A 24,027-nucleotide genomic window follows, 5' to 3' on the forward strand; every position below is an offset into this window, starting at 1 on the left:
CCAAACTTCTAGGTGTAACAATTGACCATAATCTCAACTTTGACACACATATAAACCAGTCTGTTAATAGAAAACTTGGATGTTCTTCATCTCACATTGCTGCAGTCCTTACATATGGGTAGTCCGCTGTCCTCGGTCGGCCCGAATACCAAAGTATTAGGCTGACGTCGGTCACGGCGCTTAAAACTGACATCAGGACGTCAGGGTACAAAAGTGCATGACCGACGTCATATCCTCAGTCTTTTTTGCCGCATGGTCCGATGCAGAAGCAGCGTTGCAAGTGCCGTTCGGCGTTCTGAAATTTTTCGAGTTCGGAGTTTCAGACCGAATCCAAGTTGGCTAAGTACCCCGTTGGGGATTATTTTGTTTTTTTCTTGCCTCAGTATAGTACCGGATGTCAGAAAAAGTGAATAATTGTATTTCTTGTGGGAAACAGATACCGCATAGGGATTATCATTCTTTGTGCATTCCTTGTTTGGGGCCTGAGCACGACGTAGTTGGGTGTCGCTTTTGTGCTAGGTTCAATAAGCACTATTAGCGAAGGTTAGATTGTGCTAGGATGGTCTTGAAGCGGTGCAATTATAATATGCCGTCGGATTCTCCGGTACGCTTCCAAGAAGCGCAAAGACAAAACAGTTAAGCCCAGGCAAGATGAGTCGTCCGTTCCGGACACCGGTTCTTTAGAGGCTTCAGTGGAACCGGTGGGTCCGACGGAGACTTCTTTAGAGTCTCAGGGGGAGACTTTAATTTTGCAGGATGTGGCCTCTCTTGAGGCAGGGCAGGCTGAAGGGGCTTCTCAGGTTACTGTACTCCCCTCCCTTCCCAGGGTGGTTAGGCCCTCTCCTTCTGTTTCCAAGGCTTCTCCCAGGGGCAGGCCAGGTTTAGCTTCTGTTGGTGTCACTCATAGTTCAGCAGGGTCTGTGCTTAAGAAGCACATGCTTAAAATGGCAGAAGATTTAATTACTTTGATTAGAGGTTCTTTGCCCCCTCCTGATAAGAGGCCTAGGGTGGAGCCAGAGTTGGGAAGTTTTGAACAGGCTTCAGATGTTTCAGAGTCTTGACTGAAGACTTGCAGGAGTACTCTCCTTATTCTGATTCTGATGCAGAAGATTCCACTCCTTCTGCTTCTCCTCCAGAGGATTTTTCTTTTTCAGAGACACTTCACTCTATGAGGGAGCATTTTAAGTGGGAAGGTCAAGACTTCTCTGATTCTCGGAAAAGGCTTAGGGAATTTTTGCTTTTACCTCAACATAGGCCCTTAGCTATACCACCTGTTCTGGATGTTGTGCAGGATGTGTTTTCAGAGGCTTCGCTTAATCCTGATTCTCTGCCTCCTGCACCTGTTAAACCGGATAGGTATTACAGGGTGCCTGAGGCTCATAAATATCTTTATAAGAGTCCTAGGGCGGACCCAGAAACTATTAGTCAGGGACCCAAGGGTGTCAAGGCCTCTGTTGTAAAAAATCCGGTTCCTCTAGATGAAGAGGCCAGAGCTTTGGATAGATGGGGAAAGAAGGTCTATACTTCTTCTACCTTAGCAATGAGGGCTTTGAATTGCCAGTTTCATATGTTGAAATATCAAAACTTTCTTCTTTCTCAATTGAAATCTAAGGTGGATGCTCTGGCAGAAGGCATTGAGTGTAAAGAATTACAAGATTTGGTGCATGTCTCTGAGCAGGTTGGTAAGCATTCTTTACAATGTGGTTTTGATGCTGTGCAGGCCTCGTCTAGGGTGGCTGCCACTGGTTCAGTTCTTCGCAGGCACGCCTGGCTGAAGGATCAGAATTTTTCTGACCATGTTAAAACAAGGATTTTGGATGCTCCTTTGCAGTCTGAAGTGTTGTTTGGTCCACCTGTGGAATCAGTCTTGAAGAAAATGGAGGACAAGGCTAAGTCTATGCAGACTGTTAAGGATTTTTTGCAAGTTCAGCCTCCAAAGTTTAGTAGGAATTGGCCTGCTAAGGGGTGGACGTATCCTTCTTATGATTCTCAGTCTAGGGGTAGATCTAGACGTGGTAGGGGCAGAGCTCAGAGTTCCTTCAGACCTAGAACAGGGAGTTCACCTGCACAATCTTCAAGTGAGGGTAGGGGCCAGTCCTTTCGTAAACAGGCCCAATGACCTACTTTTTCAGCTGCCAGATCCCTCTTGCCTGGCAGCACCTTTGGGAGGAAGGTTGGCACTTTTCAAGGAAAATTGGATTTTAATTACCCAAGACAAATGGGTACTGGATATCATACACGAGGTTACAAGTTTTATTTCCATACCTTGCCTCCTTTCAAAGGCATGCCAGACGTTCCTCCTCAGCAAAGACTAGAGGCTCACAACCAAATTTCTCTTCTACTTCAAATAGGAGCTATACAACCGGTCCCTCTGCCAGAAGTGGGCCTAGGATTTTATTCTCGCCTGTTTCTAGTACCAAAGAAAGGGGACACGTGGAGACCCATTTTGGACTTATCTATCCTCAACACATATCTGGACATTCCCAAGTTCAAAATGTTGACGATGTTCTTCATCTCACATTGCTGCAGTCCTTACACTTGGGTAGTCCAAGACTGACATCAGAATATTTTAGTTTTTCTTGCCTCAGTGGTTTACGGATGTCAGAAAAAGTGAATAACTGTATTTCTTGTGGGAAGCAGATACCGTGGGACTATCATACTTTGTGTATTCCTTGTCTGGGGCCTGTGCCAGGTTGGTCTTGAGGGCGGTGCAATACAATATGGTTCCACGGGCTCCAATCTCTGGAGTCCCAGGGGGAGACTTTGATATTGCAGGATGTGGCCTCTCAGGAGGCAGGTCAGGCTGAAGGGGCTTCTCAAGTTACTGTACTCCCCCTCCCTGGTGGTTAGGCCTCTCCTTCTGTTTCCAAGGCTTCTCCTAGCTTCTGTTGGTGTCACTCCTAGTTCTACAGGATCTGTGCCCAAGAAGCACATGCTTAAAATGGCAGAAGATTTAATTACTTTGCCCCCTCCTGATAAGAGGCCTAGGGTGGAACCAGAGTTGGGGAGTTTTGAGCAGGCTTCGGATGTTTCAGAGTCTTGACTTGCAGGAGTACTCTCCTTATTCTGATTCTGATGCAGATGATTCGACTCTTTCTGCTTCTCCTCCAGAGGATTTTTCTTTTTCAGAGACTCTTCATTCCATGAGGGAACATTTTAAGTGGGAAGGTCAGGACTTCTCTGATTCCAGGAAAAGGCTTAGGAATTTTTTTTTTACCCCAGCATAGGCCTTTGGCTATACCACCTGTTCTGGATGTTGTGGAAGATGTGTTTGCAGAGGCTTCACTTAATCCTGATTCTTTGCCTCCTGCTCCTGTTAAACCAGATAAGTATTACAGGGTGCCTGAGGCTCATAAATATCTTTATAAGAGTCCTAGACCCAGAAACTGTTAGTCAGGGGCCTAAGGGTGTCAAGGCCTCTGTTGTAAAAAATCCGGTTCCTCCAGATAAAGAGGCCAGAGCTTTGGATAGATGGGGAAAGAAAGTCTATACTTCTTCCACCTTAGCTATGAGGGCTTTGAATTGCCAGTTTCACATGTTGAAATATCAAAACTATCTTCTTACTCAGTTGAAGTCTAAGGTAGATGCTCTGGAAGGCATTGAGTGTAAGAATTACAAGATTTGGTACATGTTTCTGAACAGGTGGGTAAGCATTCTTTACAATGTGGTTTTGATGCTGTACAGGCCTGTGGCTGCCACTGGGTCAGTTCTTGCCTGGCTGAGGGATCAGAATTTATCTGACCATGTTAAGACAAGGATTTTGGATGCTCCTTTACAGTCTGATGTGTTGTTTGGTTCTCCTGTGGAGTCAGTCTTGAAGAAAATGGAAGACAAGGCTAAGTCTATGCAGGCTGTTAAAGATTTTTGCAAGTTCAGCCTTCTTATGATTCACAGTCTAGGGGTAGATCTAGGCTCCTTCAGACCTAGAACAGGAGTTCACCTGCACAATCTTGGTGAGGGGCAGGGCCCAGTCCCTTTAGTAAAGGCCCCCAATGACCCTACTTTTCAGCCAGATCCTTCTTGCCTGGTAGCACCTTTGGGAGGAAGGTTGGCACTCTTCTGGAGTTTGATTACCCAAGACAGATGGGTACTGGATATCATACAGGTTTCAGGTTTTATTTCCATACCTTGCCTCCTTTCAAAGGCATGCGGACGTTCCTCCTCAGCAAAGACTAGAGGCTCACAAACAAATTTCTCTGCTGCTTCAAATATTATCTATCCTCAACACTTATCTGGACATTCCCAAGTTCAAAATGTTGGCGTTGCAACAGCTTTTAGCTCTGCTGGGCAAAGACCACTGGATGGTGACTCGGGATCTCAAGGAGGCTTACCTTCATGTTCCTATCAGGCTAAGTTGCAGGAAGTATCTGCGTTTTTCGGCTGGACTTCTCATTATCAGTTCTGTGCATTGCCCTTTGGCTTATCTAGGTTCTGGCTCCAGTGATAGCTTTCTTCAGGCTAAGAGGAATACAGATTTATCCTTATTTGGACGATTGCCTGATTCTGGCCCAGAGGAAAGGGAACTTCATCATCATTTTTTACAATATGTGATAGCAGAGCAGATATGGTATTCTGTCTGTGAAAAAAATAAAGTCCAGTCTAGTACCCTCTCAGGACAAGTGCTTTCTGGGTGTGAGACTGAATACAGCATCCCAGATGGCCTTTTGACCCTGGACAAACAAAAGAATCTTTCTTTTACTTCCATCAATTGTCTCATCAGTCCAGGCTGACTGCAAGGACAGTCCTTCAAGCCTTGGGGTTCATGGCATCTAAATGTATGGACACAGCACTGCCAAGATATGGACACTGTCATTCAGATAATACCTTGCATTCAAAAGGAACTTTGTGGTGGAGCTCAGGAATGTCCTAAAACAAGGGACTCTCTGTGAAGTCAGATTCTAACGACAGATGCCTCCAGACAAGCTTGGAGGGCAGCTCAAATGGAAAGTGGCCTGCCAGACTTCAACATCTACATATCAACTTGAAGGATGTGCAGTCAGTCCAATTTTTAGCTTTCAAGGAAAGATTTACTTCTTCCAGGGCAGGTGTTGGTTCTAACAGACAACACAACTGTCATGTGGTACATCAACAAGCACACATTCTTATCCTCTATGCAGACAAGCAATGATTTTGTGGGAGACTGCTCTCAGTTTACAGCTAAATCTTCAGGCAGAACTCCTTAGCAGATGTGTTAACAGACAAATTATGGATGGGAACTCCAGACATAGATCTGTTAAACTTCTCACTAAACTACCAGCTGCCAAAGTTTTGCACAAAAGGTTTCATCCCACAGCTTGGAAAGTGGATGCTCTTTCATTCAATTGGAACAATCTTCATGTGTATGCCTTTCCACCTCTGCCTCCTCCCAAAGGTACTCCTGAAGGTCAGACAGGACAAGCCAAAGATGATTTTAATAGCTCCAGATTGGCTCGACAGCACACTGACCCATTACTGAGAGACAGTGTGCAGGGGAGCCCATGGGCCGTTACTTTCTTTCACACCTGCTGTCTCAGGAGAACAGTCATTTTTTCTCTCAATACTTCACTCTCTCTTCACCTAACAGCCTGGCATATTCTGTTTTGAACCCTGGAGGTCTCAGCTTCCACAGCAAGTTTTGAATGTTATTTTGGAGGCCAGAAGGGCTAGTACAAGGAAAGATGTACAGATATGATGGAGAGATTTTTTTTTTTTTTTGGAGCACAAGGAATTTGATGTTTCTGAGCCTAATTTAAGTGTGGCTCTTCAATATCTTACTGAGTTACTGGACAAAGGTTTGTCCTTCTCTTCTATTAAGGTTCATGCTGCAGCAATTTCTGCTCACTATGACTGTGACCCACCATTGTTTTCTCATCCTTTGTTTAAGCAATTCCTTAGAGGGCAAAGAATATAAGACCCCATTAGAGCTCCTACTCCTGCTTGGGATCTCAATTTTGTGTTGGAGAAACTCACTCTACAACCTTTTGAGCCTGCAGCTACTGCCGAGTTGAAATATTTATCATGGAAGACTGCTTTCTTGTTGGCCATTACCTCTGCAAGAAGGGTTTCTGAATTACAGGCCCTTATGGCGGTTGAGCCTTTCTTAATTGTCCATAAGGATAGGGTATCTTTAAGTACTAAATCCCTTCTTTATGCCTAAAGTGGTTTCTAGTGTGGCTTTAAACCAAACTATTCATTTGCCTACTTTTATGCAAACCCCAAATAAAAGATTTTGCACTCTTTGGATGTACACATATTATTTGAGCAGAACTAAAGGGTTCAGGCAGTTATTTGTTTCATTTGCTTTGGGTTCTCAGGGCAAGCCTGTGTCAAAACAAACTATTTCTAAGTGGATTGGGTTTTGCATTGCTTTCTGTTATTCCCATCATGGTAAGGAGATTCCAGCTGGGATTAGGCCTCATTCCACTAGGGCTACTGCCACAAGATATTTTGGAGGCAGCTACTTGGAGTTCAGTGCATACTTTCTCTAAGCATATCACCTTCACTTTTTTACTCTAAATCTAGGGGTTTTTTGCCTGCAATTTTTTAGGCATTTTTTGCAGCTCCTGCTGCTTAGTAGTTTTTTGCCCTCCTTACCTCTGCTTTGGGATTCTACCCAAGGAGGAGGACTGCACAAATGTGAGATGAAGAACATAGTAGTTTTGTACCTACCATAAATGTGTAGATTCAAGAAGATCATTGCTGTAGTCCATACTCCTCCCTCCCTCCTTCTGTAGTTGTGGGTTGGGTTGTAAATATTGTGTATATTTATATATATTGTACATATGATTATGCAAAGGTGGTTGGTTGGTTTTTTCTTTCTTTTTTTTTTGACCTTTCGTCTTAAGCGCCTTGACCGGGCGCCAGCCTAATACTTTTGATATTCGGCGACCCGAGGGACAGCGCTACATTTATGGTAGGTACAAAACTGTACTTTACAACAGCTTTTGCCTCTGCTGGGCAAAGATCACTGGATGGTGACTCTGGATCTCAAGGAGGCTTACCTTCATGTTCCTATCAGGCCCAGTTGCAGGAAGTATCTGCGTTTTCGGGCTGGGACTTTTCATTATCAGTTCTCTGCATTGCCCTTTGGCTTATCTACTGCGCCCAGAGTGTTCACGAAGGTTCTGGCTCCAGTGGTAGCTTTCTTCAGGCTAAGAGGAATACAAATCTATCCTTATTTGGACGATTGCCTGATTCTGGCTCAAGGAAAGGACGAACTTCTTCATCATTTACAGTATGTGATGGCAGTCTTAAGATGCCTAGGGTATTCTGTGAACGAAATAAAGTCCAGTCTAGTACCCTCTCAGGACATGTGCTTTCTGGGTGTGAGACTGAATACAGCATCCCAGATGGCCTTTTTAACCCCGGACAAACAAAAGAATCTTTCTCTTTATTTCCATCAATTGTCTCGTCAGTCCAGGCTGACTGCAAGGACAGTCCTTCAAGCCTTGGGGTTCATGGCATCTTGTATTCTGGTACTTCCCAATGCCAAACTGCATATGAGGAAGCTACAATGCTATCTCAAAAATGTATGGGCAACACTGCCAAGATATGGACACTGTCATTCAGATAATACCTTGCATTCAAAAGGAATTTTTGTGGTGGGCTCAGGAATGTCACCTAAACAAGGGACTCTCTGTGACCCGACCAGAGGCGAGTCAGATTCTAACGACAGATGCCTCAGACAAAGCTTGGGGAGCTCATCTAAATGGAAAATGGATACAAGACACGTGGCCTGCCAGACTTCAACATTTACATATCAACTTGAAGGAGATGTTAGCAGTCCAATTTGCATTGATAGCTTTCAAGGATTTACTTCTTCCAGGGCAGGTGTTGATTCAAACAGACAACACAACTGTCATGTGGTACATCAACAAGCAAGGGGACACATTCATATCCTCTATGCAGACAAGCAATGATTTTGTGGGAGACTGCTCTCAGTTTGCAGCTAAATCTTCAGGCAAGGTTTCTGCCAGGAGCACAGAACTCCTTAGCAGATGTGTTGAGCAGACAAATTATGGATCCCCACGAGTGGAAATTGGATCCTCATGTATTTCAAAAGTTGACAGTGTTATGGGGAACTCCAGACATAGATCTGTTCGCTTCTCCACTAAATTACCAGCTGCCAAAGTTTTGCACGAAAAGGTTTCATCCCACAGCTTGGAAAGTGGATGCTCTCTCATTCAATTGGAGCAATCTTCACGTGTATGCCTTTCCACCACTGCCTCTCCTCCCAAAGGTACTCCTGAAGGTCAGACAGGACAAGCCAACCATGATTTTAATAGCTCCGGATTGGCCTCGACAGCACTGGTACCCATTACTGAGAAGTCTGGTGCGGAGCCTCCATGGCCTTTGCCTTGATTCCACACCTGCTGTCTCAGGAGAACAGTCATTTACTCAATGTCAAACTTCACTCTCTACATCTAACAGCCTGGCATATTCTGTTTTAAACCCTGGAGGGTCTCAGCTTCCACAACAAGTTTTGAATGTTATTTTGGAGGCCAGACGGCCTAGTACAAGGAAAGTTTATGCAGATAAATGGAGGAGATTTTTAATTTGGAGTAAAGCAAAGGACTTTGATGTTTCTAAACCTAACTTAAGTGTTGCTCTTCAATACCTTACTGAGTTATTGGACAAAGGTTTGTCCTTCTCCTCTATAAAGGTTCATGCTGCAGCAATTTCTGCTCACTATGACTGTGACCCACCATTGTTTTCTCATCCTTTGTTTAAGCAATTCCTTAGAGGGGCAAAGAATATAAGACCCCCACGTAGAGCTCCTACTCCTGCTTGGGATCTCAATTTTGTGTTGGAGAAACTCACTCTACAACCTTTTGAGCCTGCAGCGACTGCCGAGTTGAAATATTTATCATGGAAGACTGCTTTTTTGTTGGCCATTACATCTGCGAGAAGGGTTTCTGAATTACAGGCCCTTATGGCGGTTGAGCCTTTCTTAATTTTCCACAAAGATAGGGTGTCTTTGCGTACTAACCCTTCCTTTATGCCTAAAGTGGTTTCTAGTGTGGCCTTAAACCAAACTATTCATTTGCCTACTTTTTATGCAAACCCCCAAAATAAAGGGGAGAAGATTTTGCACACTTTGGATATACACAGACAGTTGTGATATTATTTGAGCAGAACTAAAGGGTTCAGGCAGTCTCAGCAGTTGTTTGTTTCATTTGCTTTGTGTTCTCAGGGCAAACCTGTTTCAAAACAAACTATTTCTAAGTGGATTGGTTTTTGTATTGCTTTCTGTTATTCCCATCATGGTAAGGAAATTCCATCTGGGATTAGGCCTCATTCCACTAGGGCTACTGCCACTTCTACAGCTTTTTTAAGGGGGGTGGCTACTAAGGATATTTTGGAGGCAGCTACTTGGAGTTCTGTGCATACTTTCTCTAAGCATTACCACCTTCCACTTTACTCTAAATCTAGGGATGGATTTGCCACTGCAATTTTACAGGGCATTTTGGCAGCTCCTAATGCTGTATAGTTTTGCCATCCTCCCTTACCTCTGCTTTGGGATTCTACCCATATGTAAGGACTGCAGCAATGTGAGATGAAGAACATAGTACAGTTTTGTACCTACCATAAATGTAGATGTTTGAAGATCCACATTGCTGCAGTCCAATTTACCCTCCCTCCTTCCCCTCTGTTCTTAGAGGTGGTTGGGTGGTTTGGGTTGTAAATACTGTAAATATGGTTAGTGCAGGGGTGGTTGGTTGTTTTTTGCTGTTTTTTGGGCTTTGCCCTTTCTTTTTAGGGCCTTCTGACATCTGGGGCAAGAAAAGACTGAGGATATGACGTCGGTCATGCGCTTTTGTACCCTGACGTCCTGATGTCAGTTTTAAGCGCCGTGACCGACGTCAGCCTAATACTTTGGTATTCGGGCCGACCGAGGACAGCGGACTACCCATATGTAAGGACTGCAGCAATGTGGATCTTCGAACATCTACATTTATGGTAGGTACAAAACTGTACTTTTCCTTTATAGACTTAAACCCTTTCTCACAGCTTCAGCTAGGACTACTATTGCCCAAACTCACTTAATCTCCACCCTTCTCTATGCCTCCCCAGTTTTTACAAACCTCTCCAAAAGCAATATCAATAAATTGGCAACATCTTATAATAACATTGCCAGATTTGCCACTGGAGCCCCATTTAGAACCCATCACTGCCAAAATCTTAAAATGCTAGGATGGCTAGAATTACAAAGTCAGATTCTTATACAGCAACTTACTATCATTCAAAAGATCATGCATCATCCCACAAATACTCCAATACTCTGCAACCTCATCAGCCCATATAAAAACCTTACAACCCTACGTTCAGCCAGTAGGGTACTAGTATCCACCTTTAAAATCCAACAACAAATCTGGGGATTGCTTGTTTACTAACTCTGTTGGTAACACTTGGAACAAACTTCCAGGTGTACTAACATCCCTTGCATCCACCCCACTTTTCAAGAAGCAACTAAGAATCTACCTAAAATCACAATGGCTATGCCCTTGCACCAATCCAGACTGATACTATTGCGTCAACCCAGACTGAAACTGTCTCCTCTTGCCTGGCCTCCATTAAAGTCTATTATACCTATTTCCTGTTGCTTTGTTGTATCTCTATGTATTCTATGGTTGAAGCTCTCTTCCCATGGTGCTTTGATCCTTCCGTGTGTGTTCTACTGAAAAAGTACATAACCTACACAACCTAAATATGAAAAAAAAAAAATTTGAATCTGTTTTTAAAATGTTTTTACTTATGTCTGTTAAGAATTGCATCTCTTAAATGTTTTTAATTTAATTGTTATGTAATTGTTGTACTTGCTTTGGAGCTTTTCTCCCCGGGCCTCCGCTGAAAATGGACATATATCCAGTTGGACTATCCCGGTCAACAAATGTAAAATAAGAATAAAATAATAGAAGAAAGCTGTTTTCAGTACTGACTATTTAGTGCACCAACTTAAGTTCAATACATTGGCTTTTAAACATTAGGGCACAGCTGGTGAACATGGGTAGATAATTCCAAATGTTAGTTTATGGTTGCAGTAACATCTCATTGAAGATGTGTTGTTATGGTGAGTATCTTACATGACTATACTTTAGGATTACCTTTTACATAGTAGTGTTTATGCTCTCCATTTACTTTTCATATAAATAAAATGGTGTACACACCAGAAATCTAACAATTTTAGGAACCTAGAGGCAGAGGGAAACCACCAAATGCTTCACTTGCAAAACATAATTCCTCTTCTTTTTTTTTCAGAAGTTTTGGCTACCTGCAACTGACTTTCAGTTGCTTCTAGGGTCTGATCTGTCCTCATCCATTGGGTCTACCAATCCAACTAGCTTGTATGGACTAACTGATCCATACTCCTGGCCTGTTAGGAGACTGAGGCTACCTGGGACAGCATCATGCTGCTGCTGAGGAGTGTGTATTTTCTAAGGAACAGCCCCAGCACATGCTTTTACCATCCCAGAGAAGGCATGCAAAGGCTCTGCTGGGATGTTGTCCAGACCTCCGTATGCAGTTTGGCCATAGCTCTGCCCCCCTTTAGACAAAACCCTCCCCACGTGTCTCTCACTCCACCAGGGGTCAGCTGCAAAGGTGGATCCAAGCATGCACACACCCATCCTTCCTGTCTGCACTGTTAAACACCTGAACCACTACTTTAACTTGGGCTGCCTGGACCAAATTTAGGGCTTTGCCTCTGTGTACCACCACTGCAAGTTAATTCCTCCTAGTATTTAATGATTTTTCTTCACTCGCCAGAATCCATCTCCTTAGCATTATAGTTTTCTGCTATTGAGTTGGATACTGATCAGAAGCAATGCAGTGATGTATTTCATGCCTCTTTTTTCCTAGTTCTTTGAGAGCATTATCTTTGTACACTTAAGGAACAGTTATGGTATGTACATCCCACCCACTAAGAATTGATTTTATCTGTGCCTCCTACCATGTTAACATCATTAAACACTTAAATGTAAGCATCTGAAGTATGATGTATTGTATGCTATCTTGAAATATGAGTGTCTTGATTAAAAAATAAAAATAGATGCAAATCATTATCTTTTTTTTCTTTTGAAGTTAATGAAGGATGCCCACGTGGATGCGGTGATGATCCTAGGAGAAGCTTTTTCCTCTACTGAACCTTTTGACTTTGGCTGCCAGACTACTTCCCTTCGCATTCATAGCATCATTCCCATAATGCTTAAGCATCGGTTGACCCCACCCCCTAAAGAAGTGTACTCCCTTCACCGAAAACTAGCAGGCTGCTTTTTGATGTGTACAAAGCTGAGAGCCAAGATCCCTTGTAAGCCAATATTTGAAAACTCATACACAAAGTACTGGCAAGACTGGTCTTTATGAAGAAGCTACTCTGGGACCAGTTTAGCAGTTTTCAAGGATTTGTCCTCCTTCAGTTTGTAATCTATGGTGTTTAAAATTAATGGAAATGTCTCAGGTATTTGGACACATTTTGACATTACAGCCCTATAATAATGGAGTTGAGAAGGAAAATACTGAATATAATTGAATTCTGTATTTCTGAGAATTTGTGACTATGGTTTCATTAGCACATGGGACATTTAACTACTTAAATCTTTAAAAAAAGAGTGAATCTGTTCAGCTGGAACTCCTTACCCCAAAATATTTATATGGGGGATGAAAGCGAAAAATTCCTTCTGATTTCTTGCATGTTGTTTGGACTTTGGTGGTGCTTACTTCAAATTGAAGTAGAATGTGTGTTTTAAAAACATTGTGTGGTGAAGACTGAAAGTTGTTTAAAATAAGCATACTTGATAAGTTTGACATTTTAGGTGACCCAAGTGTAAATTAGTTACCATTTTTTCCATTAACATGTTGATTTTGAGAAGTATAGTTCATTACATGAGTGTGGTAGTGCTGCTTACTTCACAGAATGATATGATGCCACAGCTTGTTGGTTTAACCATTTCAAGTGTGTGATTCCTTATGGGGAGTTTTTAAACATGCATAAAGAATAATGTATTTCCTCTTCATTTTATGTTGAGACAGGATCTGTCTAGTTCTCACACATTTAATCTGTTTGATGTGTTTAAAACATCCACTGGCTAGTTTCCTTTTACTAACAGACTGTACATTTTGATGTCATTGAGATATTTTGATGCACTTCTGTTACTGAGGGAAACCTTTAAAGTGCCTTCAGGATGTAGTTGTTTTAATTTAACATAATTGAAATTAATAGAATGAGCAACCAAAACTAGTAGATGACTGAGGAGTCCACTATAAAATGGAAAGGACTTTCCAGGGTGGAGGACAAAGAATTAGGTTAAGCTTACTTGCCCCTCATATTGTATGTGAATGCCTCCTGTCAGAGTATATACATGGCAGAGATGGAAGGTTTGATTGGAAGGGCTGGGTATCAGAGGTCTTGGAAAACTAAATTCATTTGTGTGAGCATGTGACCAATGCTACTGGGAGTGACCAATGCTACTGGGAGATTGAAAGGGAGAAATGTAGGTTACAATTTCAAAATATCTCCGAATGAGTTCTCTATGCCATGTCACTACACAGAACATCAGAAGTGAAATATTAAAATTTCATAAAAGTAGAACTGTAAGTGGTTGGAAGACGTTGCACACTGAATATGGATCAGTTTTTCAGGGAAGAGGCTCAACTCCCTCTAACTCTTATTACTCGTTTCTCTTCTTTTTTTCCCTTTCCTTGTTTTCCTTCCTATCCTGTCTCGAAATATACTACCTTCATCTTCACAAAAAAGTATGTTATTGACAGTCCCACTGTTAACACAGTGTAAGATCATCAGTATGAGACTTTGCTTAAAGTTACATAATTTACAAGTAATATAATGTAAATCAACTAAGTGAACAGCTATTCCTCGTAGATTTCAGAAAATTAAAATACAGAGAGGAGAGAGCTTTCCAAAGTGGAGGAAGAAGGATTATGCTAGACTTGCGTACCTGTCACAGGGAGTGAGTGGATATTATCAAAGAATGCCCAGCTGGAGTATGTCTGGTAATAACAGGAGACATGATTGGGAAGAGGTTGGAACATGGCAGAATGGCAAAATGTAGTGGTCCCCAACTTGTGCTGCTATCTCTGAAGTAAATGAAGTCTGTTTGGGAGTAGGATATTCATCTGGATCAGAAAAGGGGTAGGATATTCATCTGGATCAGAAAAGGATAGTCTTAATAATACATATAAAAGTAAAATTCCCTAAATTATCCGCAGACATTCAGTCAGTAATAACTTGACTTTGTTTAGATTCTTCTTGTGCTGAAGTCTTTGTGCAGTACTGATCTCACTCGCAGTATTAAACTTGACTTATACGTGGTGCTATAATTTGGATTTAAAACATGTTACTATCTGGCTACCTCTGAAGTTTCTCTACTTCTCACTTTACATTTAATTCCTAATCTGCCTTTATTTAGTCTTTGATACTGAAAGCAACTTATTTAATGTGCGATGTTCTGCCCTTTATATGCAGATTTTACTTTTTTTATTTAACATTTGTTTACCGGGAAAGTCCAACTTGGAACAAAGCCAGTTTTCAGCGGAGGCCCGGGGAGAAACGCTCCAGACGCATGTCTTTGTAATGATAGGCATTTGAATTTTTTTTTTTTTTGTTATCACTGTTGACTGTGTTGCCTGCCAACCATCAATCATCCCCTCAGTTATACATTACCCTGACTGAGGGGGTGGGATGGAAGTGTCATTATCTAGGCAGTCATGAGGGTGCTTTGTGCTCTTGCTGACATTCTGGCGATGAGAATGTTTTATTTTTATGACCTAATCACACACCTGGTAGTGGTGAAATCACTTGCATCACTGCAGGCACTGGCTTTGTCTTGTTGTTCAGCACATGCTTTCTCCTCCATGTGTCAGCAGAGGGCTACCATCACTAGCTTGGATGGTCATGCCTGCATCTTCCCACCAAAAACTTCCTACTTCATGATGAGATTCTGCAGTGCAGTAGTTAGACTCTGACAGAAGCCACCATCCCTTCCTCAGAATTGGCACCTCCATCCTCCTTGCATGCACTGTCAAGCTCCTGAGCCAATAGTCAAAACTGGATTGCCTGGGCTGTAGTCAAGGCTTTATACCTATATGGCACTGGTACAGGCTTGAATTATACTTTGCAGTGATTTTGACATAGTTGAATTTTTGATGTTTTAACTTTGGTATGAACTTTTATTTTAGTTTATTAATGTTCTTGTAACTCATGTATAACATTGCGGCATGTTAATAGTTTTTGTTTATTGAAATGTCTTTGGTCGATCTTTCATGTGCTTTTCTCTATTATTTTAGCATTTGCTTGGTTAAGTTTCTTCTATTTGAACAATTTCTTCTGTATGAACAGAAAAACAAGATTCTGTAACTGCTTAAACAGAAACAGGATAAAAAATGTAAAGGAGAAAAAAATGATCACTGGCATGTAGTTCTTTTCATTTGCTGGTATCTCTGAAGAGTTAAATAGCAGGCATCTTGCAGAATAAGACATTTTACTTTTTATGTATTACTTTTTTATTGCTGTTGTTTTTCCATTTGTTTACTGAGAAAGTCCAACTGGGTCCTGCTACATCCCCTTTCAGCGGGAGGCTTTGTGAGAAAATTCTAGAAAAGCATTGTCAATAATACATTGTACAAGGTCACAGTATTATTTCCGACATTATCTGGAAGAGAGCAGCTTATGGGTAAACTGATGTTACAGGGATAATTAGATAAGATAAAATGTATATAGTATTTACAGTATACGAAAGAAGTATAAGAAAGCATAAGGGATTTTAAAGGAAATATGTGCTCTAGGTGCCTGTTGCAGTGGAGAGTTTGCAAACTACTGCTGAGAGAATAGAGAGGAATTATTTTATTGCCATGTAGGCATTCTGGAGACCGCTGATTAAGGTATCTGGCATTATTAGTAATAAATGTATTAGAGTATGCCACTCATAGATAGGAGGAATTGAGCAAGCACAGGGCCATGTGTCTAGCAGATTTGATTTAAGATGGGTTTTGGAGAGCTTTTGTACTTGTTAGTTGTCTAATGGATGAGATCAAGAAATCCCATGCTTTAGATATGAATGTGGAATTATAAGACATCCCTACAGCTATTAAAATACATTTTGTAAGAAAGCAAGGCTTGTATTTTTAGAGCACAGTGGTCTATTGGGATTGTACCTCTCTATTACTGGAGATATTGCTGAGTATTTTTCAGGGTAAAAGAGACTGTTGTGAGAAGGTTGGGCAGTTAGGAAATTCAAGCAAATTTCTGGTTCTTGGGGCATGGAAGTCATTTTTTATTGGATAGCTTGACGGTGAATTTGGCTATTGTATAACTCAGGTTTAGTTGAGTGTTTGGATGTTGTAAGGATTGGAGAGAGACATAGCAAACTTGATAGAAGTTAGGTTGCTACTGTGGTTTGTCAAACTTCCGCTGTCAAATAGTGCACTGTTCTGCAGAGGCAATTTAGTTTGTGGTGAATTTGTTTTTTGTATGTGAATGTCAAATTTGTTTGTCAGTCGTAACACCTAAGAGTTTTGTTTGGGGGACAATTTCAAGCAAGATGTTTGAGGAGTAAACATGGAAGTTATTCTGTGAATCTCTGAGAGATTGAGGATAATAAACATTAACACAGTTTTCTTGTCTTTGAGTAATAAATGGGATTTGTCAAGCCATTTCTGTATGTAAGAGAAAGACTGTTGTGTGATGTCTTGTAGCCAAGGGGGAGGGTGAGGCCAGAGCAGATGAGTGTGGTCTTGTCAGATGCCACATGTAGGTTATTTCTAAAGTTATTTATACGAGGATCGAACAGGGAAACAAGGCTAAAGCCTTGTGGTACACCAGTTGATATACGCAACTAAGATGAAAGTGCAGATTTCCATTTATTGCAAGTTCTATAGGATAAGTAGCTGTTGAACCAATTTAAAGTAGAGATGGAGACCTTGGTGAGCGAGGCATTTAGCAGGATTGGCTGGGTTAACACAGGTAAATGTGAGTGAGGTTATTTAGCAGTATTGGGTGGGATAACACAGACAAAGGTTAGTATAGTATTTAGCAGTATTGGGTGGCATACTGCAGATATTTAGGTTTAATAATTTTAGACCTGGATTATTATTGATGCTGTTTATAGGGGGAAGTGGAGTGTTATAGGTTATGTGGTTTTAAAGTTGTTTGCACAGTTGGGATAGAGGGACTAGGGTTTGGTTGAATGTCACTGCATAATTTTATGGTGAGGGGTATGGTACTTGTATTCCTTTTTTTTTCTGGAAATAAGGATTGTATATATGTAGAGTGAATTTTGTTGTATTGCAACTTGGCTCAATTTTAAGTAATTGAACACCTCCTGGTAGACGTGTACTGATATGGCGCTGGCTGGTTGTAATAGAGGATCTTTGTGTAGGATAGAGTTTTTGGTTTAAGTTTGTGTTTGTAGTAACAGGCTTTTTTTTTATAGAATACTGTTTGCTGGTCTTTTTCATTGGGCACAGACCAGCATCATGCTGTTTTATTACATTTTGTCTACCATGATTGGGTGGCATTTAGTAATGGCATTCACTAGGATTTCTCTCAGTGGCATTTGCCTAAAGGTGGTGGTGGGAGACCAAGGAGAAAAGTTTAGGGGGAAGTATAAGAAAATGTAAATTGGTTAATTAAAATTTGGTGTCTTCCCTTGGCCCAAATCAACAGGAACAATGTTAGGATAAAAATTGTTGATGTTAAATTGTTAATCTCTCCGACTCGGCCTATACTAAAGCTCGAGAGCTAATTTTACCGGCTCGAGGCAACCCTATATCTCATGATGCTAGGCGCTAACTACCCAGATCTCATTTGCCGCTTTCGCTAGCGAAGTGCTTTTTTTACCGGCTCCACAGGTCAGTGAAAAATTAATATTTTTCTTCCTTCTCTTAGCAATTTTTTCCCCTTTATTTTGTAATCAGATAGTATAGTACCTATACCTACCCTGTTGAGTCCCTTTTTTGGTCTTCTCCCTAAATCCCAAAGTTTTATCCCTCCCCTGTTAAGATTAGGTCTTAGGCCCTTCTGTTTTTTTCCTGTTCCCTTGTATTGGACAGTTAGGTGTGCCTGGTTTTTATTTTTACCTTGTGTGTGTGTGTGTGTGTTAGAGGAAGTTTTTCTCTTCTTTAACAGCTTTAATGTCTAAAGACATTAAAGTCTCAGGCTTCAAGAAGTGTGACTTGTGCTGTCAGAAAATGTCGCTGACAGACGGTCACACTTCTTGCGTTTATTGCCTGGGACCCCTGTACCTGCAGGACTCTTGTTCTGTTTGTCATGCGTTCAGTCCAAGAGTCCTGCAGGAGCGCAGGAATAAGTTAATTTTGAGGGGCTTATTAAAGCCCGAGGGTTCCCCGGCTAAGTCCTTGCTGGGTAAACCTTTGAAGCCATCCAAACCGTCGGCTCCATGTTCCAAGCCTTCAGCTGGTGGCTCACCTACTGCATCACGATCGGCTCCGGCCGGAGCTGATACGGCTATGTCGCAGTCTTCTGCATCGGCTCCGGCTGGAGCCGATGCCTCAAAGACTCTGTCTCCTAAGTCTGCTTCGGTTGGAGCCGACGTGTCTTTGGCTCCATCGGCACCGCTAGTCTCGGTGCCATCTTCCACCCACAAAAGATCTAAGTCTTCGTTCCTGGAGTCCATTCACTCTGCTTCGAGATCGGCTTTGCTCTCGGAGCGGAGCCATTGGAGCCATTCCTCTCGGTCTTCCAGGCTTTCCGACCATGACCTTGAGAGGGTGGTTAGTAGACTCCTAAAGTCTCAGGCACTGGCCCAAATGCTTCACAGCCTGTCTCAACAGACAGTGGCTTTACCCATACCATCTTCGATTCCTCCTCCGACTCTGCCCCGGAGTTTGGAGCCGGAGCTCGGAGCCGTGACCGTCATGACATCGGAGCCAATACTTCTCCCTTCGGCTCCGTCGTCTGCTCCGATCTCTTCCATGGCCCCATCCATGGAGGGATCCGGGCGCTTGGACTCCCTCGTCGGCTCCAAGGGGGCGAGTGGCATCGGACCCTTGTCCGACCCCGATGTTCTTCGTCTTCCCTTGCTGCAGTCCTGACAATTGGAGGCTTGATTGTGCTAGGTTAGTGTTTGGGAAACGTTGTAATAGTAATATGTCCGGATGATGCCCGCCTGCTCTTGATTGTACTAGGTAGTGTTTTGGGAAAGCGTTTGCATTATAAATATGCAGGATGATGCTCCGGCGCATCAAGAAGATAAAACAGTGAAGCCTAGGGAGGAGGAACCGCAGCCCGGATGTCGGTCTCTTTGGAAGCTCAGGGGAGGTTTTGGTTTTTGTGGTTTCAATGGAGTCTCAGGCAGACTGTTACTTACTACAGGATGTGCCCTCTCAGGAGGTAGGCCAGGCTGAAGTTCAGTTTCTGTCCTAAGAAACATATGCTCAAAATGGCAGAAGATTTGATTACTCTGATTGGGTGGAACAGGAGTTTGATAGTTTTGAACAGTGTTCCTTATTCTGATTCTGATGTGGATGATTCCACCCCCTTCCTCCTCTCCTGAGATTTTTCATTTTCAGAGACTCTTCACTCCATGAGGGAGCACTTTAAATGGGAAGGCCAAGATTACTCTGACTCTAGAAAAGGCTTAAGCTATTCCTCCTGTGTTGAATGTGGTGGAGGATGTTTTGCAGAGGCTTCTCTGAACCCTGACTCCTTGCCTCCTGCTCCTGTTAAGCCTGATAAAGTATTTGTTTAAGAGTCCACCCAGAAACTGTTTCTCAGGGAGCTTCTGTGGTTAAAAATCCTGTACCCTCTGATAAAGAGGCAAGGGCTTTGGATAGGTGGGGTAAGAAAGTATATACTTCTTCCACTTTGGCCATGATGAATTGTCAGTTTCATATGCTGAAATATCAGAATTATCTCCTTTCACAATTGAAATCTAAGGTGGATGCTTTAGACTGTTAAAGATTTTTGCAGGTACAGCCTCCAAGTTTAGTAGAAATTGGCCTGCTAAGGGGTGGACATATCCTGCTTATGGTTCCCAGTCTAGGGGTAGGTCTGGCAGGGCTCAAGGTTCGTTTAGGCCTCGATCAGACAGTTCGCCTGCTCAGACTTCTGGTGAAGGCAGGGGTCAGTCCTTTTTTCAGCTGCCAGTGGACTCTCGTCTGGCAGCTCCTTTGGGAGGAAGATTGTCTCTTTTCAAAGAAAATTGGGATTTAATCACTCAAGACAGATGGGTGCTGGATATCATTCATCACGGTTACAGATTTTATTTCCACACAATGCCCCTTTCAGAGGCATGCCAGATGTTCCTCCTCCACAAAGAAAAGAGGCTCACATGCAAATTTCTCAGTTACTCCAGATAGGGGCCATTCAGCCAGTCCCTGTATCAGAAAGGGGCTTTATTCTCGCCTGTTCCTAGTGCCAAAGAATTATCTATCCTCAACACTTATCTGGACATTCCCAAGTTCAAGATGTTGACGTTACAGCAACTGTTACCTCTGCTGGGCAAAGATCACTGGATGGTAACTTTGGATCTCAAGGAAGCTTACCTTCATGTGCCTATAAGGCTAAGTTGCAGAAAGTATCTGAGGTTTCGAACTGGAGATTTTCATTATCAGTTCTCTGCATTGCCCTTTGGCTTATCTACTGTATTCACAAAGGTTCTGGCTCCAGTGATAGCTTACTTCAGGCTTCAAGGCATTCAAATCTATCCTTACTTGGACGACTGCCTGATTCTGGCTCAAGAAAAGGAACACCTTCTACAGCATCTGGAATATGTCATAGCAGTGCTAAGATGCCTAGGTATTTCTGTGAAAGAATAAAGTCATAGCAGTGCTAGAGATGCCTAGGGTACTCAGTCTAGTACCCTCTCAAGACATGTGCTTTCTGGGTGTGAGTCTGAATACAGCAGCCCAGATGGCCTTTTTAACCCCGGACAAACAAAAGAATCTGTCACTTTACTTCCATCACCTATCTCATCAGTCCGTGCTGACTGCAAGGACAGTCCTTCAAGCATTAGGGTTCATGGCATCTTGTATTCTGGTGCTTAACTGCATATGAGGAAGCTGCAATGGTATCTCAAAAATGTATGGACACAGCACTGCCAAGATTTGGACACTGTCATTCAAATAATACCTTGCCTTCAAAAGGAATTCTTGTGGTGGGCTCAGGAATGTCACCTAAACAAGGGACTCTCTGTGACCCCAGATTTTAACGACAGATGCCTCGGACACTGCTTGGGGAGCTCATCTAAATGGAAAGTGGATACAAGACAAGTGGCCTGCCAGACTACAGCATCTACATATCAATATGAAGGAGATGTTAGCAGTCCAGTTTGCATTGATGGTGTTCAAGGAGTTACTTCTTCCAGGGCAGGTGTTGATTCTGACAGACAACACAACTGTCATGTGGTACATCAACAAGCAAGGGGGAACACATTCTTATCCTCTATGCAGGCAAGCAATGATTTTATGGGAGACTGCGTTAAGCCTGCAACTGACTCTTCGGTTTCTGCCAGGAGCACAGAACTCCCTAGCAGATGTACTAAGCAGACAAATCATGGATCCCCGTGGAAACTGGATCTTCATGTATTTCAGAAATTGACAGTGTCCTGGGGAACTCCAGACATAGATCTGTTCGCTTCTCCACTAAACCACCAGCTGCCAAAGTATTGCACAAAAGGGTTTCATCACACAGCTTAGAAAGTGGATGCTCTGTCTTTCAGTTGGAAAAACCTTCATGTCTATGCCTTTCCACCTCTACCTCTTCTTCCAAAGGTATTACTAAAGGTCAGACAAGACAGGCCAAGGATGATTTTGATAGCTCCAGATTGGCCTCGGCAACACTGGTACCCACTTCTAAGGAGTCTTGTAAAGAAGCCTCCATGGCCTTTACCTCTGATTCCTCAGCTGTTATCTCAGAAGGACGGTCATCTGCTCAATGTCAAGCTTCAATCTCTTCATCTCACAGCTTGGCATATTCTGTGTTGAAGCACGGTAGGTCTCAGCTTCCTCAACAAGTTTTAAATGTGATTATGGAAGCTAGAAGGCCTAGTACTAGGAGAGTGTACGCGGAAAAATGGAAGAGATTTTTATTTTGGAGTACAGCAAAGAATTTGGAGATTTCAGAGCCTAATTTGGGTGTGGCTCTTCAATATCTTACTGAATTATTGGACAAAGGTTTGTCCTTCTCTTCCATAAAGATTCATGCTGCAGCAATTTCAGCTCACTATGATTGTGACCCACCTTTGTTTTCGCATCCTTTGTTCAAGCAGTTTCTTAGAGGGGCAAAGAATATAAGACCCCGACGTAGAGCTCCTACTCCTGCTTGGGATCTCAATTTTGTGTTGGAAAAACTTACTCTACAACCTTTTGAGCCTGCAGCTACTGCTGAATTGAAATATTTGTCATGGAAGACTGCTTTTCTGTTGGCTATTACTTCTGCAAGAAGGGTGTCTGAGTTGCAGGCCCTTATGGCAGTAGAGCCCTTTTGATTTTCCATAAGGACAGGGTATCATTACGTACTAATCCTTCCTTTATGCCTAAGGTGGTTTCTAGTGTGGCTTTAAACCAAACTATTCATTTTTTTGCAGATCCTCAAAATAAAGGGGAAAAGATTTTGCACACTTTAGATGTACACAGGCAATTGCGTTATTATTTGAGCAGGACTAAAGATTTTAGGCAGTCTCAGCAGTTACTTGTTTCTTTTGCTTTGAGTTCACAGGGCAAGCCTGTGTCAAAACAAACTATTTCTAGGTGGATTGGCTTTTGCATTGCATTTTGTTATTCCCATCATGGCAAACAGGTTCCAGCTGGGATTAGGCCTCATTCCACTAGGGCTACTGCCACTTGATATTCTGGAAGCAGCTACTTGGAGTTCAGTGCATACTTTCTCTAGGCATTATCACCTGCCTATATACTCTAAGTCTAGAGCTGGTTTTGCCACAGCTGTTTTACAAGGCATGTTGTCAGCTCCTGCTACTTTATAATTTGCCAGCCTCCCTTACCTCTGCTTTGGGATTCTACCCAATTGTCAGGACTGCAGCAAGGGAAGACGAAGAACATAGTACAGTTTTGTACCTACCATAAATCTAGATGTTCTCCCTCCTTCCCCTCTGTGTTTCAGGGTGGTTGTGTAGGTGAGTTTACATGCTTATATTTTTTGTATATGTTACTGTATATATTGTACATGTTTTTTGGTGCAGGTTGTTTTTGGGACTTGTCTTTTTGGGTCTTCTGACATCTGGGGCAAGAAAAGACTGAGGAAATGGCGTCGGTCATGCGCATTAGTACCCTGACGTACTGGCGCAGTCTAAGGCGCCATGACGGCGGCGCTCTCTCTATACTCTGGCACGGGGGGGCTGACGGACTATACCCAATTGTCAGGACTGCAGCAAGGGAATCCTCGAACATCTACATTTATGGTAGGTACAAAACTGTACTTTCTCCCTCTCGGAGCTTCGGCGCTGGTGAGTTCAGCCCCGACATCGGCTTCGGAGCTGTCCTTCTCGGTGCAGGCTGGGGTTCCTATTTCTTCGTAATGGGAGCCCTCTGTCCTGCCTGATAGGGGCGCCTTCAAGGTCATGAGGAGCGTTCTGGCTCCTGTGCCTGCCCCACGGTCAGCTCCATCAGCTCCTCCCACTGTAGTGCCTGCTGCGGTCTCTACCCACTCTCTCATTCCCGACCATAGAGACCCAACGCCTTAGGTTTCCCCATTGGGAATATCCTCCTCTTCCGAGGCTTCCCCTGATTTGTCAGGTCAACCCCCTCGAAAGAGGACATGTAAGAGGAAGCATGTGGACTCCCCTGAGTCCATCACATCTGATACCGACTTGGATGAGTCAGAAGGGTCCCCACGGTCCCCCTCTGAGGATGTCTCCTTTTCTGACATCCTTGAAATCCTTAAGCAGAGGGGGGAACTGGTCTACCCTCAACCCTTCCGAGGATGAGTCGGTTTACCTGGAGGCGTTTGGTTCTCGCCCTTCCACCTCGTGGGCGTCTCCGCCTTTTGACCCCCTCATGGAAGTGGTGGCACGGAAGGCGGGCGGCCCCTGATCTGACGGAACCCACCCCACGGAGGCC

The 24,027-nt window shown here is 43.0% G+C and overlaps 1 protein-coding gene across 2 annotated transcripts in view; it reads left to right on the forward strand.

The window, feature by feature from the left end:
• LOC122805553 (atypical kinase COQ8A, mitochondrial-like) overlaps positions 1-24,027 on the forward strand; it is a 768,588-nt gene that overhangs the window by 712,479 nt on the left and 32,082 nt on the right. Inside the window, exon 15 of one of the 2 annotated variants that reach the window (XM_044075766.1) lies at positions 12,061-17,766. The exons of the other annotated variant lie outside the window; for it this stretch is intronic. Coding sequence (XP_043931701.1) covers positions 12,061-12,342 — 282 coding nt within the window. The 3' untranslated portion in view covers positions 12,343-17,766. Of the gene's footprint in view, positions 1-12,060; positions 17,767-24,027 lie in introns of those variants that run through there. 2 annotated transcript variants of the gene reach the window in all.

This window comes from Protopterus annectens, chromosome 6.part1 (assembly GCF_019279795.1).
Source record: "Protopterus annectens isolate FY-2018-M chromosome 6.part1, PAN1.0, whole genome shotgun sequence".
Lineage (NCBI taxonomy): Eukaryota > Metazoa > Chordata > Ceratodontiformes > Protopteridae > Protopterus > Protopterus annectens.